Source organism: Vulpes lagopus, chromosome 9 (genome assembly GCF_018345385.1).
Source record: "Vulpes lagopus strain Blue_001 chromosome 9, ASM1834538v1, whole genome shotgun sequence".
Lineage (NCBI taxonomy): Eukaryota > Metazoa > Chordata > Mammalia > Carnivora > Canidae > Vulpes > Vulpes lagopus.
Window position 1 is genome coordinate 268,975 of NC_054832.1, and position 16,496 is coordinate 285,470.

A 16,496-nucleotide genomic window follows, 5' to 3' on the forward strand; every position below is an offset into this window, starting at 1 on the left:
AAACGGATGAAAAATAGAGAATGAGATTGAATCTCCAGTGAATCCAAGGAACAGCAGCAGCCGGAGGAGGATGCTGCCCAGCGGGGAAGGGGGGCGGGAGCCGAAGCTCTGATGGGCCTGCAGCTCGTCCTTCCTGGCGGGTTCCAGGGACGCCACCCGCGGTGTGACGTGACGCTTTGCCGGGCAGCAGGAGGTGAGCTGCGGCGGGCACGGGCTCCGCCAGCACCTCCCACGAGCCCCGGGCCCCGGGGTCACTCCCGGGGCTGGGGGCGGAGGAGAGGCCTGGGCTCCTGGCCGAGGGGCCCCACGGGCGCGTGCGGCCACTGCCCGGCCCTGACGGGGCCCACGCGCAGCCCCGGCTCCACAGCCCTCTCGGGAGACGCCTCCGCGGCCGGTCCCAGCGCAGGCCGAGCAGGCGACGGGCGGGCCTCTCTGCTCTCCGTTTGAGCTGGATTTCTGTCACTTGCAAAGAAAAAAAAGTTTTAATACCAGAAACTCACTTCAAGGCAGAGCCTGTGCAAAACTGTGGCAGCAGAGTGTTCTGGAATGACGCACCCCGCTTGCGGCTGTCTTTCCTTTGTTCAGAGATGAGCAGGAATCAGGAGCCGATGTGCACCTTTACGTAGAGGGTCGGGGAAGGAAAGAAAGGGAAGGAGCCCAGTTAGGGAGGGAGGAAAACAGGAGAACCAGCAGAGGGCGGACAGAGCGTGTTCTGTTTACTGGGAAACCGAGATGTCACGATGCTAAAGAGAAAAGAGCTCAAAGAAAAGACGAGGTAGCAGGAGGGGACGCGGCCGTGGAGCCGAGGAAGGAAGGTGAAGGCCCGCCGCCGTGGCTGCTGAGGAGCGCGTCCTGCAGGGTGCGGGCTCTGGACACGGGCGGGCGCGTCGTGGGCCTGCACAGAGCGAGTGGAGCGCGCCCCATGCCCGGAGGGGGCCGTGGGGGGCCGAGGCCGCTGTGCCGCCTGCCTCGTCCCCGCTCCGGGGGCGGCAAGGACCGGTGCTCTCCAGGACTTTGTTCTGGGCCAGCTCGGCTCCAGGACGGGCGCCCCGCCTGGCGGAGGGCGGTGCAGGTGCTCCCCACTGCGCCCCGGATGGACAGGCGCGGTGGGCACTCGCGTGCAGGGCGGCAGAGCGTGGCCCGGGCCGGCGACGGCAGGGACGCTAGCCCGCTCCCCCACTCCTCTATTCAGCCAGTCGTCCGTATCGGTGTGCACTTGGGCGTGTTCCTTTATACTTTGTGTTATCACCTAATAGGACTCGTCCCCACGGCTCCAGCTTTGGTCCTCGAGAGCCCCGTGACAGACCCCATCCCTGTGCGGCGGTGTTTCTGGTTTAGCTCTTCCTGCCTGCCTCCCTGGGACCCCACACACTCGTGCCTTTTTCCTGCCCCGGGGATTTCAGCCGTTCCTCCAAGGATTCCCGGGACCTCTTATTGGAGCAAGAACTGGGCCCTGGGTGTGATCCTTGCTGCGTAGGTCCTCAGCTGGCAGAGCCAGGAAGTCTGTGTGTGCACTCCGACCTGTGTGCGCGCACACCCCTCCTCCTGACCTGTGTACGGGGTGCGCACACATACCTCTCCGCACAGCCGTCTGAGCACACTGACCTGTGCGCGCACACACCCCTCCTCCTGACCTGTGTACGGGGTGCGCACACATACCTCTCCGCACGGCCGTCTGAGCACACTGATCTGTGTGTGCGCACACCCCTCCTCTGACCTGTGTACGGGGTGCGCACACATACCTCTCCGCACGGCCGTCTGAGCACACTGACCTGTGTACCCGCACACAGATCTCTCCTGGTGTAGTTACCCGTATGTGTTTTACATTGAATGGGAGTTCTGACTCTCGTCTGCCCTTGCTCCTCACCACGTGGGTTATCCCAGCCTCCTCCCCATGCCTACCTGTCACCTGCCATCCTTTTGCTGAATTGTTCCTTTCCCATGTACACAGGTAGTTGTATCAGAGTTGGAGACCCATACTCCTGGGAAGTGACTTTATCAACGAGACCGTGTCAAATTACCGTTCTTCCTTAAATCCTTGCTCATTTCTAAAGTTACTCAGGTCAGGGGCGCCTGGGTGGCTCAGTAGGGTCGTGGGATCGAGCCCCACCACAGGCCCTGCACTCATCAGGGAGTCTGCTTAAAGATTCTCTCCCTCTGTCCCTCCCCCCCTCCACTTGTGCACGTGAGTGTCCGCGTGCATGCGCTCTCTCTCAAATAAGTAAATCTTAAAATAAATAAAGCTACTCAGGTCAAAAAAAAAAAGTTACTCAGGTCAGCATTTTTCCTTCCACTCCATTGTTTGCAATATGGGTAGATTGTTCTGTCCCATACTGCATTGTGTCTTGAGAACCCTTGACCTCCTAAATTATTTTCTTATAAACTTGTATATGTTAAAGTTTACTCTTTTTGCTGTAAATTTCCATGGTTTTGACAAACGCATAGTATCAGTTATTCATAATGGCAGTATTGTTCTGAGTAGTTTCACCCCCCACCCAAGACATCCACAGGGTCACCCATTCAACCTTCCTCCCTCCCGAGTCACTAGTAGTTGCTATATCTTTGTGCCACTAATACAGTTTTGTGTTTTCCAGATTATCGTATATTTAGGATCCTACATCACTGTAGCCTAGAACAAACGTTGTAAGTCCTTAGTTATACAGTGTGTCAAGATACATTCCAAGTGATTAAGGAGTGTGTTTATTCAGTAAATGTTTGATTACTCTGTGTCAAGGATGCAGTGGTCAACAAAACAAATACCATCTCTGCCCCCATGCTGCTTACCCCCTGGTGAGGGAGGGAAATTAAATATCAAAGCTGTAATGCTTTATTTGTGTAATTAGGGATTACTAAGCAAAAGTACCTGGACTTCCTCATGTTCACAAGGTGGAATAACAGGAATCATACCCTCTCACAAGGAACTAATAAAAAGCTGGATAATATTTATGAAACCCTAGATTTCTGGGGCACGTGGTGGCTCAGCTGGTTAAGCGTCTGCCTTCGGCTCAGGTCATGATCCCAGGTCCTGGGATAGAGCCCCATGTCGGGCTCCCTGCTCAGTGGGGAGCCTGCTTCTCCCTCCCGCTCTGCTGCTCCCCCTGCTTGTGTGCTCTCTCTCTCTATCAAATAAAATCTTTTTATTTATTTATTTATTTATTTATTTATTTATTTATTTATTTATTTATGATAGTCACAGAGAGAGAGAGAGAGAGGCAGAGACACAGGCAGAGGGAGAAGCAGGCTCCATGCACCGGGAGCCGGACGTGGGACTCGATCCCGGGTCTCCAGGATCGCGCCCTGGGCTGAAAGCAGCACTAAACTGTTGAGCCACCTGGACTGCCCTCTATCAAATAAAATCTAAAAAAAAAAAAAAAGAAAGAAAGAAACCCTAGTTTTCTAAATTTTGGGTGTGAGAGTCAAACAGGGTAAGTCCAATGATTTCCTGGTTTGCTGCATGAGGGGAGTTTCCAGGTCGTGTTGCAGGGATGCAGGGTCTGGCAGAGGCCCTGAGTTCAGGAGATGGAGTTGGAGTCTGGTGGCCGTGGCGATGGAATTTGGGGGGGGGGGGGGCAGCAGAACAGACTGCTGCAAGCAGAGGGCACTCGGAGGTCGTGGGACAGAACCGTTAGCTTCCTACAGCGTGCCGGTCAGCACGTGGACCTGAGGAAGCTGAGAGACGGAGGATCCCACACAAGGGGTAGAGGGATGGTGCCCAGAGCCCTCAGAACAGCGCAGAGGGTGCTGTGTTTCGAGGCTGGCTGAACCTCCAGTCTACTCAGGGGAGAGTAACCAGCCATAGAATAAATACTGCTTTGGTGCCCCTGACCCAAGTTAGGAACAAGAGCCAAAGGTTTCACGTGGTTTCCAAGTAACTGGATCCCAAAACAGAGCCCAAGAATATTTATAGGAATTGAAAAGTTATTATAACTGTATTCCATGTGCTCAGAAAGCTAAAGGAGAGGGATCCCTGGGTGGCGCAGCGGTTTGGCGCCTGCCTTTGGCCCAGGGCGCGATCCTGGAGACCCGGGATCGAATCCCACATCGGGCTCCCGGTGCATGGAGCCTGCTTCTCCCTCTGCCTGTGTCTCTGCCTCTCTCTCTCTCTGTATGACTATCATAAATAAATAAAAATTAAAAAAAAAAAAAGAAAGCTAAAGGAGACGCGGGACACATTGAGTAGAGACACAGTGAAGTAAAGACGGTGAAATGCAGAAAGATCCAAATTCAACTTACAGAGCTGAGACTAAATGAACATAAAACATCCTGCGTGGAACTGGCAGCAGATTGGACACTGCAGAAGAGAAGGACAGTGAACTTGACAGAGCAGTAAGAACGATCCAGACTAAAACAAGGAGGGGGAGTACTCCTGAATAAACAAGAGCGGACTGAGCTGCGGGACACCTGGGAGAGACTCGTACTTGTGTGATTGCCACTCCCAGTGGTAAGGGAAGGATGCGGAAAACCCGTCTAAATAAATAATGGCTGAAATGCCTCCCAATTTGATGAAAACTCTAGACCTGAACAATCTTAACAAACCAAGTACAGTCACATAAGGTTCATCATAATCAAATTGCTCAAAAACAGTGATGAAGAGAAAAGCCTTAAAAGCAGCCAGAAAACAAGACCTAATACAGCCAGAGGAGCAACGTCACGGACAATAGCGGATTGCTGTGCGGAGAGTGTGGGTGAGGAGGTGAGGAGCCCAAGAGCAGCCGGCCTGGAACTCTGTGCCAGGTACATCCATTGTTAGATGAAGGTGACGTGAAGATACTTCAGATGTACAAAAGCTGGAAGAATTCGTTGCCAGCGGACCTTCCCCGCAAGTAGTGCTACAGGAACTGTTCTAAAAGCTTCAGACGGCAGAGGGATGAGACCTTGTGGAAATCTGGATCTACCCAAAAGACTGAAGACCCCTGGAAATGGCAGCCACATGGCTAAAATAGAGATAAAATGATACATAGATGCTGTCTTATTACTTAAATCTCTCTAAGAGATATTATTTAAGGGATCCCTGGGTGGCTCAGCGGCTTAGCGCCTGCCTTTGGCCCAGGGCGCGATCCTGGAGTCCCAGGATCGAGTCCCACGTCAGGCTCCGGGCATGGAGCCTGCTTCTCCCTCCTCCTGTGTCTCTGCCTCTCTCTCTCTCTCTCTGTCTATGATAAATAAATAAATAAATCTTTAAAAAAAAGAGATATTATTTAAGATATGGCTCAGGGGGTTGAGCATCTGCCTTTGGCTTGGGTCATAATAATCCTGGGGTCCTGGGGTCAAGTCCCACGTCAGGCTCCCTGCTCGGTTGAGTCGGCCTCTCCTCACTCTCCCTCCTTGCTCGTGTTCTCTTTCTTTCTCATATAAGTAAAATCCTTAAAAAAGAGAGATGATAATTTAAATAAAAGTGACAAGGAAAACAAAGTTTCAAGGGTGGGGGTGGTTATAATGTATATAGAATAAAACGTATGACGAGAATGGCACAGAAGAAATGGCAAACTTGTATACTTGAAAGAGTGTGATTTTCTTTTTTTCTTTTTAAAGATTTTATTTATTTCTTCATGAGAGACAGAGAGAGAGAGAAGCAGAGACACAGGCAGAGGGAAAAGCAGGCTCCGTTCAGGGAGCCCAATGTGAGACTTGATCCCGGGTTCCCAGGATCATGCCCTGGGCTGAAGGCAGGTGCCAAACCGCTGAGCCACCCAGGGATCCCCTGAAGGAGTGTGATTTTCCTTGAAGGCAGATTATGATAAATACGGACACCAACCCCAAAACATCTACTAAAATAGCAAAACAATAAATTACAGCTGATAGGTTAACAGTAGACATAAAATTGAATTTCGTAAGATACTTAACCCTGCAGTAGGCAAAAAAAAGAAGAAAGGGGAAATAACAGATGGGACAAACTTTAAACAGTAGCAAGATGGTAGATTTCAACCTAACCATGTCAACAATCACAAATCTAGATGATTAAACACCCACTTAAAAGGCAGACACCTTGGTGGCACCGGTTGAGCATCCAAGACTTGATTTCAGCTCAGGTCATGATCTCAGGGTCGGCTCGAGGGTTCTCTCCTTCTGCTCTTCTCCCAGTTTGTGTGCGTGTGCACGCGCTTGCTGTTTTTCTCAAATAAAAACGTCTTTGTAAAAGGCAGAAATTGTCAGCATGAAAAAACAGTACCCAAATATATGCTGGCTGCAGTGAACCCACTTTAAATACAAAGACACAAATAGGTTAAAAGTAGAAGGAAGGCAAGAGATGTACAATTCTAACACTAATAGAAAGCGGAAGCTGCTGTAATAATAGCAAATACACTGATTTCAGAGCTGAGGAAACCACCAGATAAAGATATTTAATAATGATAAAGAGTTGAATTCACCGAGAAGACAGTGTAAGTTTCCTGCTCCTAATGGCAGAGCTACAAAACGGGGAACACAAACCGATAGAACTGCAAGGAGAAGTAGACAGATCTGCCGTTATGGTTGCTACTCTCCGTGCCGTTTTCTTAGTCGTCGGAAGCTAGGTAAACAGGATTGGTACTGGCGCTCTCAGCCCCCCTGACCCGGTTGGACCAGCAGCGTGCTGTTCCAGTGTGTTCGAAATGTCGGCCAAGATAAGTCATTTGTCTGCATCATAAGTTTTTTGGACAAAAGTGGAATTAAGTTAGAAACCCACAAAAATGTCAGAAAATCACCAACTGTCAGCAAAGAAAATCAGATACGTCTGTGTAATCCATGAGTCAAAGGAGAATCCAAAAGGGAAATTGGGAAGCATTGGATGAAATTGTAAACAGAGTCAGAATTTGCAGGATGCCAGAGAAGCTGTGCTTTACCGGGGGCTTTACGACACCAAATGCCTGTCTCAGATTGGAATTTTATTTTATTTATTTTTTAAAAAGATTTTATTTATGAGAGACACAGAGAGAGAGGCAGAGACACAGGCAGAGGGAGAAGCAGGGTCCCTGCGGGGAGCCCGACGTGGGACTCGATCCCGGGACCTGGGGTCACGCCCTGGGCCCAAGGCAGCGCTAAACCCCTGAGCCACCGGGGTTGCCCCCAGATTGGAATTTGAAAACATTGCAAAGCACTCAATTTCTACCTTAAACTAAAAGAAGCAGAGCAAACTAAATCCAAAGGATTGCAAAGAAAAGGAAATACTTAAGATGACAGTGAAAATTAAAGCAGAAACACAAGACAGGAAACTAATGAAGCCAAACGTTTTTTTTTGTTTTTTGTTTTTTTTAACGTAAAGATCAGTGAAATTGAAAAACTTCCGGCCAGCCAGATGACATGAGAGAGTGAAGAGAACTTAATGTCAGGAGTGAAAGAGACGGCATCACTGCACGTTATATTGATCTTAAAGAGATCGCAGGAGAATGGCCCGCGAGCCTTGTGCCGTAGATGGAACAGCTTGCACGAAGCGCACAGACCCCTTGAAGGGCAAAACCACTAAAGGAGACTCAAGTTTAAGACCTGGTGAGCTTCGTGTCTGCTACAGTTGAATCTGTAGTCACGAGCCTTGCACAAAGAAGACTCCGCCCCAGACGGCCCCACAGGTGGATCCTGCACACACTTGAGGACCGGATGGTGGTCCACACAGACTTGCCCAGAATATTGAGAAGATTGGTTTTGTTGGTTGTGCTGCTCTTCTCCTGATACCGAGACCAGACAAAGACGGTACCAGAAGGAGCTCGCAGGGAAACGCAGACGACCTAGAATAATGACAGCAGTTTCAGAAGTGAAGAGCACAGCTGGGAGGGCTGGCGGTGTGTGATTTCAGACCCAGGGCCCTGGGGTCACCGAGGCCTCTGCTCGGGGCTGGAGGAGGCTTTCTGGGGGGCAGGGGGCCGACTCTGGAGCAAGGAGGGCCAGTCACATGCCTCCCGGGTCATCCTTGCCAACCGCTGCGGCCTTGAAGGATGAGACAAGGCCTGAAAGGGGGGGATGCGGACCGGGGGGCGCTGATGTGAGTTTCAGGTTATGGTCGATACTTTGTAGTTTTTCAGAATTTTTACTGCTTGGTATTTTTTTTGTGATGTCGAAGCCACACAAGTTTCCACTCAGACAAGGACTTAGAAGTACTTGAGTTTTTTTTAAAGATTTTATTATTTGAGGGCAGCCCCGGTGGCGCAGCGGTTGGCGCCGCCTGCAGCCCAGGGCATGATCCTGGAGACCCTGGATCGGGTCCCATGTCGGGCTCTCTGCATGGAGCCTGTTTCTCTCTCTGCCTCTCTCTCTCTCTCTCTCTCTCTCTGTGTGTCTCAATAAATAAATAAAATCTTTAAAAAAATTTTTTAGAAAGATTTTATTATTTGAAAAGCTTGGGAGAGGGACAAAGGGAGAGGGAGATGCAGGACTCCGCTGGGCAGGGAGCCCGACCCGGGGCTCCGTCCAGGGCCCTGAGATCTCGACCTGAGCTGAAGGCAGATGCTTCACCCACTGAGCCACCCAGGTGCCCCTCATTTTTTTTAAGTGGCATTCCTAATAGTTTTAAGTATTTACATAAAAGTTGTATGGATGTTGGAGTGTCAGCGAGGAGGAGGCTGGGAGCATCTCAGCAGCCACGAGCCCGGCACGGTCAGGTTGACCTGTGGTGTCACCCTCTTTCTGGGCCTACGGTCTCCTTCCGCGGGCCTCTGGCCAGCTGTGCCCCACCTGGGACTTTGAATCTGTTCTGTTTTCCCTTGGATAGTGTCTTGGGATCTGTGAGTCCCCTGTGCAGGGTGGGGGGGTCCATCCCGGTTCCCCATGATACTCTTGCTCCTCATTTTTGCAGCCTTTCTCCTGAGGTGAGGCCTGTGTGCAGAAGACGTAAGCGCGTGGGCATGAAGCTCCTGAGCTCGCACCGATGGCACCAGGGGGGACCCCAGGCAGCACTGCCCGTCGGGCCCCCACTGCCGGGCATGAGGCTGAACTTCGTGAGAGGGCGTCGCGCGGTGTGTGTCGGGTCGAGTTTGGCTTCTGTGCCTCGCCGCGGGGACGTGGGGTCCCTCTGCGGTGGGGAGCGTGGTGGTCCGCCCAGGTGCTCGGCCCCCTCCGGGCTGACCCGCGCGTGCTTCCGCCTTCCCCCGGGGTCGCCCGCTCCCCGTGATCATCAGCCGCAGCGATGCCGTTACTTTGTCAAGTGTGTGTTCACACTTTTGGCTTCGTCTGTTTTTCTAGTGGATCGTCTGCCCTGTTCGAGGAGCTCTGTGTGCCCGGGGCGTGGCCCTCCGCGCCGGCGTCGCCGCCCTGGGCTTCCTTGCCTCCCCGCGTGTGTCGATGAACGGGCTCTGACTCTTACCCCGGCCCACTCCTTAAGTCTTCTTCGTGGCCAGTGGTTGCTTCTGCCTGGTTGAGATCCTGAACCTGCCTGATCGCTCTGACACTCCGACGTTGGTCTAGGTGTTCGTCCGGAACAGCGCTCCGTGGGGCGGCCGGGGCCACGGCTCGGGGTGTTTGTGTGTGTGTCCCGTGAGCACAGCACCATTCCCGGGAGGTCCCCTCCCGGCCTGAACCGGGGAGCCTCCGCGCGTTTCCTGTGAGCGTCCCCCCATCTGGGTCCTGCCAGGCGCCTCACGCTCGTCACCGCAGCGGCGCCGGGCGGTGGTGGCGGGCATCCTCTGGGGGGCCAGGCCCGGGGGGGCACAGGGGCTGCACAGGTTCTGCAAACACCAGGGTGGGCGGCGACCTCTTGGGAACGCACTGCTCAGACACGTCTGCTCTCCCCCAGGCCGCTGCCTTTGTGACTGACGCCGGACGGGAGTCCCGATGATCCGCTGACTCCGCGCACCCGGGTCCTCGGGGAGAGCCTGCGATGTCCCAGGCCAGGGATTATGACTGTGAGAGCCACGATGCTGCTGCGCAGGAGCCCCGCCTCTCGGGATCGAGCACCAGGTGAGGAGGCGCCGCGGCGGGCGGGTGGCCGTGCACCTGCACCGGCGGGAGCCCTGCTCCGCGATCGAGGGTGAGCCTGCATGTCCTGACGGGGCCACGGTCTGACTTCACTGAGGCTTCCTGGCCTGCCGTCCTCTCGCTGACGTCCTACGGCTCACGCACCTCCTAGGCCCGGTGGCGCAGGACACACTGCTCCTCCTGCAGCGCCTGTGCCACCGCGTCCCAGGCTGTGCTCTTATGTGAAGGCCCACGGTGGCCGCAGGGCTCTCCTCTGGCAGGGTCGATGCCAGGTCCTCTGCTCCCACGGTTTCCTCTTGGCTGGTGGCTGGCCCAGCACCAGGAGACTGGGGGGTCTGTGTGTTCTTGTCTCCTCACTTTTCTTCCTCTGGGAATAATCTCTATTCCTTTTTTTTCTGTGAATCGTTTGTCTTTTTTTTTTTTAAGATTTTATTTATTTGGGGGAAAGAGAGAGCACGAACGGGTGGAGAACGGAGGGAGAAGCAGGCTCCCCGCTGAGCATGGAGCCCGATGCGGGGCTCGGTCCCAGGACCCCGGGGTCCTGCCCTGAGCTGAAGGCAGACGCTCGGCTGACCGAGCCTCCCCAGGCGCCCCTGCATCATTTGCCTTGACCTTCCTGATTTGTAGACTTTGCTTCTTTGTATTCTGTGTAGAAGTCACGTTTGGCTACACACATGGAAGGTTGTGTCTTAGTTCGTGTTCACATTTTTTCATATTATTTGGCTGGTTTTTGATGAACAAGCAGGTTAAACCCTAACATAGTCTGTCCCACTGGCTTTTCTGTGTTTTCATATCATTTCTGTCTGATTTGATAAATCCGTTCCCGATTGAGGCCCTGAAGCTCTGCTAGATGTTTGAAGGTTGACCTGGGTTTTGATGCCGCCCGTCCCCCAGGGGGCGGATCTGTGAGGGGCTTGCTTTGGTGTCCACGCATCTGTGCACTGGCGCAGGCTGCCTGCCGGGCTTCCCGGCGGCCTTCACTCGGCCCTCCTGCCTTCTCAGGACGCCTGGGCTCTGCTTGGCCATTGGTCCTTCCGTGTGGAGCGATGGCAGTCAGTCTGCTCCCCACCCAGGAAAGACGCCCTGCTGGGACTCTGGCTGGTGGTGGGATCTGTGGGGAGACCCGGCTGTGGCATGTGCAGCTCCTGGCCGAGACCCATCGCTCACCGGTGGAGGCCGAGCGCTCGGCTACACCTGTGCCCAGGGCTGTTCTTGCTTCCGTGTCTCTTCCTGGTTTCCTCCTTCCTTCCCGACGTCCTCATGTTCCCAGTGTCGTGGCACCGAGGGCGCTGGTCCTGCCAGCGCGGGAGGTGGCTCTCGTGGTTGATTCTCGTCTGTCGCTTCTCTGTTCCCCGAGGGTGAGATCATGCACCAGAGAGTGGGGCGCCCGGGACACCAGGGAGCTGTCGCTCTCGGGAGGACTGCGGGCGCCGTGGTCGCGCCGAGCACCCCGGGCTCATGCCGCGGTGTCCCCGAGGTGGTGGGCGCCCCTTTGGTGGCCGGAGCCGGGACGCAGGCCTGGGAGGTTGGGCGCGGCAGCCAGTGCCTGGGGGCCAAGGGCGGTGCTTCCGGGCGGGTAGGTGCGAGCTTTGTGGCCCCAGAGGCCGGGAAGTGCTCACCGTGCACCGAGCGGCCCAGCGTGCGGCAGGCCGAGGTGCCTGGGGCTGTCTGGGGACTGAGGGCAGAGCCCCGGGTGGGGGGGTGCCCTCCAGGCAGGTCCTCCTGGCGGCGGGGGGCGCGGCCAACCTCTGTGCGGGGGTTTGCGGGCCCTCTGGCCCATCCCGTGGCTGCTTCCACGCGGGCTGTGGGAAGGCAGCACCACGCCGGGACCGTGCTAACGGATGCTGTGCGGGGGACGCCGCCGCCGGTCGGAAACATTGCAGGGCGCCACCGCGGCATCTGAGGACAGGCGAGGCCTCCGCGGGAGGCAGGGAGGCGGCCTGGAGCAGGCCAGGCGATGCTGCAGGACCCAGGCACCGGGGGAGCACTCGGCGGGAGCACCCAGGGGCTGAGCGCCGCTGGCCGTGGCCCAGCTCTGTGGGGCCCTAACGTCTTTCCTGCCTCCGTGCTCGCCCACGTGGCCCCGGCTATGGAGGGCGCGCTCTGTCCCGGACGCCAGCCACCCTGCAGGGAGTCCCCACACCTCTGCACCCCAGCCCCTCTCCCCTCGGCTTTCCGTGGGCAGCACCCCGCCCCCCGCATCCCCTACACCGACCTGCTCAGGCTTCCCTGAAGTGGCCGTGCTTTTTCTTCGATGAGATAAAATTCCTGTAGAATGTACCTGTAAAGAGAGTACGGCCGGTGTTTCTACACACTCCCGAGGTCATGCAGCCATCACCACCGTCTCTGCATCTGCAGCCTTTCACCACCCCGTAAAGAAACCCCTTTGCATTAGCAGCCGCCCCCCCCCCACACGCCCCTGCCCCAGCCCTGGCAGCCACTAATCCACCATCATTCTGTGGACTTTTCTGTTAAGTTAATGGAATCACGCAACAGGCAGCCTTCTACGATTGGCTTTCTTACCTCCGCATCCTGTTTCCAGGCTCACCCACATTGTAGGACGTTTCAGGGCTAACCCTGTGTAGACGGTACCACATGCTGTTATCTGTTCTTCGGGTGATGGGCGCTTGGGCTCTCTCCACGTTTTGTCTGTTGTGGCTCGTGCTGCTGTGAACGTTTGCGCACAGGTTTCTGGGTGGACGTGTTTCTACTTCTCTCGGGTCAGAGAAATGCTGGATCATGTTCTAACTCCGTGCCTGAGTGTCTGGAGCGCTGCCAGGCCCTTCCCACCAGCAGCGGGCGTGGAGGCTGCAGTGTCTCCACATTTTCTCCAGTACTGGTTGTTAGGGTTTCTTCTTGTTTGTTTTAAGGATTCTGTTTATTCTTTCAACAGAGAGAAGGCAAACACACACACGGGGAGATGGAGAATCAGACTCCCCCCTGGGCAGGGAGCCTGAGATGGGGCTCGATCCCAGGACCCCAGGGTCACGACCTGAGCCCAAGGGAGATGTTAACCGACTGAGCCCTCCAGGTGCCCCTCATGTTTTTTAAAAATTATCGTAACTGGGGATTCCTGGGTGGCTCAGCAGTTTGGCGCCTGCCTTTGGCCCAGGGCGTGATCCTGGAGTCCCAGGATCAAGTCCCACATCGGGCTCCCTGCATGGAGCCTGCTTCTCCCTCTGCCTGGGTCTCTGCCCCTCTCTCTCTCTCTCTCTGTCTCTCATGAATAACTAAATAAAATATTGTTTAAAAATTATCATAACCATCCTAGTTGGTGTGACGTGGAGACTCATCATGGTTTGATTTGCATTTCCCTGATGACTAATGATGTTGAGCACACTTTTATGTGCTTGGTTTTTTTTTTTGTTTGTTTGTTTTGTTTTTTTGTTTGTTTGTTTTTAAGATTTTATTCATGAGAGACACACAGAGAGAGGCAGAGGCACAGGCAGAGGGAGAAGCAGGCACCCTGCAGGGAGCTCAATGTGGGACTCAATCCTGGGACTCCGGGGTCACACCCTGAGCCAAAGGCAGATGCTCAACGACTGAGCCGCCCAGGCGTCCCTGTGTGTTTGTTGTATCCAGAATATGTAAAGAACTCTCAATGGGCAGAAAAAAATAATGGGTAGAAATCTGAATTAGCATTTCTCCAAAGAAGATAAAGAGCCAACAAGTCCTTAATCAGATCCATGATTTGCAAACGTATCCTCTCATTCTGTGATTGTCTTTTCACTTTCTTGATGGTATCATTTGTAGCACAAAAGTCTTTAGATTTTTAAGATTTTGTTTGTTTATCTGACAGCGGGAGAGAGTGCACAGAGGGAGCAGCAGACTCCCCACGGAGCAGGGAGCCCAATGCAGGACTCGATCCAGGACCCCGGGATCACTAACCACCAGATGCTCCAAAAGTGTTTAATTTGGATCAAGTCCAGTTCATCTGTTTTTCTTCCGTTGCTCGTGTTTCTAGTGTCGGGTCTAGGAATCCATGGCTAGATTCAGGGTCATGAAACTATACCCTATGTTTTCTTCTAAGTTTTACAGCTTTAGCTCTTACGTTTAGGCCTTTGAAACATATTGAGTGAACTTGTGTGTGTGGTGTGAGGCAGGGGTCCAGCTTCCTTCTTTTGTGTATGTGCAGCTGTCCTGGCCCCGTTTGCTGGAAAGACTGTCTTTCCCCAGTGAACGGGCCTGGTGCCCCTGTTGTAAGGATCCGGAGGGCAGAGAATGTGCTGGTCACTCTTGTGTCCCTTTCACCTGGTAAATTGCCTGGCATGTATTTGACACTTATTTTGTTTCCGGAAATATTTATTTGAACACATCACCATCTGCAAGCGTACATTTCCAAGAACTGGAGAAGGCTGCAAGGGCCCTACGTGTTGACTCTGGTGCACAGCACAGCGCACTGAGAGGGCTGCGGGCCAGCCTGGCATCTGCACCGTGTCTTAGTCCCCCTCATGTGTCCCTCTGCCTCTGCCACCACGCAGCTCCTTCTCACTAGCCCACCTCGATGCTGCTGCCAGTCTGTCACCTGCAGTGTCCCAAGCCCTTCTGGCAGCACAGCCCACAAAGACAGTTTGAGCAGTTTCTTGTCATGTGCCTGGAGACTGAGTGTCCTTGCACCGTGCAGACCCTCTGTCCACGTGCACAGATGGCCCCAGCCCAGGGGTGAGGTGTGTCCCCTGTCCCCAGCCTGCCTGGCGGAGGCCTGGGTGGAGGAGCCGACCACTGGGCCAGCCTCGGCTCTGCTATGTCTCCCTCACAGGGGAGGGAGGGCTTGTTCCCTCTGCACAGGGGTCCACCTCCTTGCTCTGCTCAGGGGTCCACCTCCTGTGTGCATTCTCTACCCACTGGCTCCCCAACAGTCTGGGTTCAATGCTGTACCCCAGGGGTGACCAGAACATTCTTCCAAAAAAGTGGGGTTTCTACCCACGCACACACAGGAGTGCGCCAAAAAAGGAACAGATGCTATTCTTTGTTTAGAAAGAATTATAGCTATTAAATTTGCTTGAAAGTGCTTCTTTAGGGCTTAGAATGTTCAGTTCAGTGCTTTCTCAGCTTCTGCGCCAGAACAGTCCTTCCGTTGGGAGCATCTGGACTTTGTTCTGGTCAAATCCAGCTCTGTGATCCAGGATAGAAAAACAACACAGCTATGTGAGGAGGTGGGATGCAGGGACCTCACTGTGCCTTGTGGGTGCCCCACCGGGGGGCAGCTGCCTGTCCGTGCGGGGAGCGCCAGGGCTGAGCACACGGCCAAGCTTCCGTTCCCACCTCCAGCGGCGTCTCGCTGGCCTGGAGGTCTGTGCCCTGTCCCTGTGGGCCTGTTCCTCTCCCAGCTTCTCGGGTCCCCTTCCCTGTCATCTTGCTGTGTCTCACTCAGCCCCTGGGGAGCGCCCAGCCTGACCTTGGGGCAGGTTCCTGCCTGGCCTTCCAGAAGTCTCCATCCTTGTTCTCTGTAGATCAGCTTGAGTGAGATCATGTCAGCCCTGCCCAGAGCTGCTCTTGTGCCTTCTCTCTTCACTTGAGCAAGACCGCAGTTCCTGCTCTGGCCCCCAGGCCCCTGCCCCTAGGCCTCTGCCTCCAGGCATCTTCTTGGGGTCTCCCTCTCTGCCTGGGGCAGAGAGTCCGTGGTCTCTCAGTGCAAAAACTGAACGCTAGCAGGCAGGCCAGGATGAGGAGTAAGCAGTGTTGCTGTGCACAGCTCTGGGGAGAGCAGGTCGGGGCCCTCTGACAGTTGGCCTGCACCCCTGGGACCCACCTCTGGCCTCTGCAGGGTTCTGTACCCCCTGCTGGGGCTCCTGCACAGCAGGGCTGTGAGAAAGAGTTCCAGAGAGCGAACAACTCAAGTGTCTGTCAGCAGTAGAACTGATCAAAAATGTGTGACTGAGGCACCTGGCGGGCTTCTTGGTGGAACGTGAAACTCTCGATCTCGGGGTCTTTGGGCCCCATGTTGGGTGTAGAGATTGCTTAAATAAACTCAAAACAAAACAACACTGTGTAACAGGGGCACCTGGTGGCCCAGGTGGTGAAGCATTTGCCTTCAGCTCAGGTCCTGATCCCGGGGCCCTGGGATCGAGTCCCACGTTGGGCTCCCTGTGGGGGACGGGGGGTGGGGCTGCTTCTCCCTCTGCCTCTGCCCTCCCCTGCTGGTGCGCTCTGGCTCACTTGCTCTCGTTCTGTTAGATAAATAAATAAAATATTAAAAAACAAAACACCAAGTAACAGGTTTGCCCAGTGAAGGACGAGAGTTTGAGCAGGTGGCAGGTGAGAGCGTTAGTGTCAGTTGCAAGTGAAGGAACAAAACACACCAAAAAAATAGTGTTATCGGGTGAATATGATTAAGAAATACACCTAAATTACTTTGTTTAGAGTTATCTTCAAAGGTAGAGAAACTATAGAGGCAATGAGGCAGTGGCCCTAAAACTCGGGACAGTGGCGTCTTCATGGTGAACAGAGGTGTGGGTGTTGGATGCTGCCTAGTTTTCTTTCTTGGGGAGCGACGGCTGTGCCCGTGGTAAGTCATAATTGCTCATGACAGTATTTCTATGTGCTGTGCTTCTGTGTACGTGATAGGTCATGATTTATTTTTTAAAAGAATAAATATACCATTTACGATAGTG

At 54.1% G+C, this 16,496-nt stretch overlaps 1 protein-coding gene across 5 annotated transcripts in view; it reads left to right on the forward strand.

The window, feature by feature from the left end:
- ARHGAP39 (Rho GTPase activating protein 39) overlaps window positions 1-16,496 on the forward strand; it is a 91,917-nt gene that overhangs the window by 36,084 nt on the left and 39,337 nt on the right. For 4 of the 5 annotated variants that reach the window (XM_041768720.1, XM_041768719.1, XM_041768722.1 and 1 more), the window contains exon 2: window positions 9,701-9,864. In XM_041768720.1, coding sequence (XP_041624654.1) covers window positions 9,785-9,864 — 80 coding nt within the window. In that variant the 5' untranslated portion in view covers window positions 9,701-9,784. Of the gene's footprint in view, window positions 1-106; window positions 194-9,700; window positions 9,865-16,496 lie in introns of those variants that run through there. The other variant, XM_041768721.1, reaches the window with a different exon arrangement.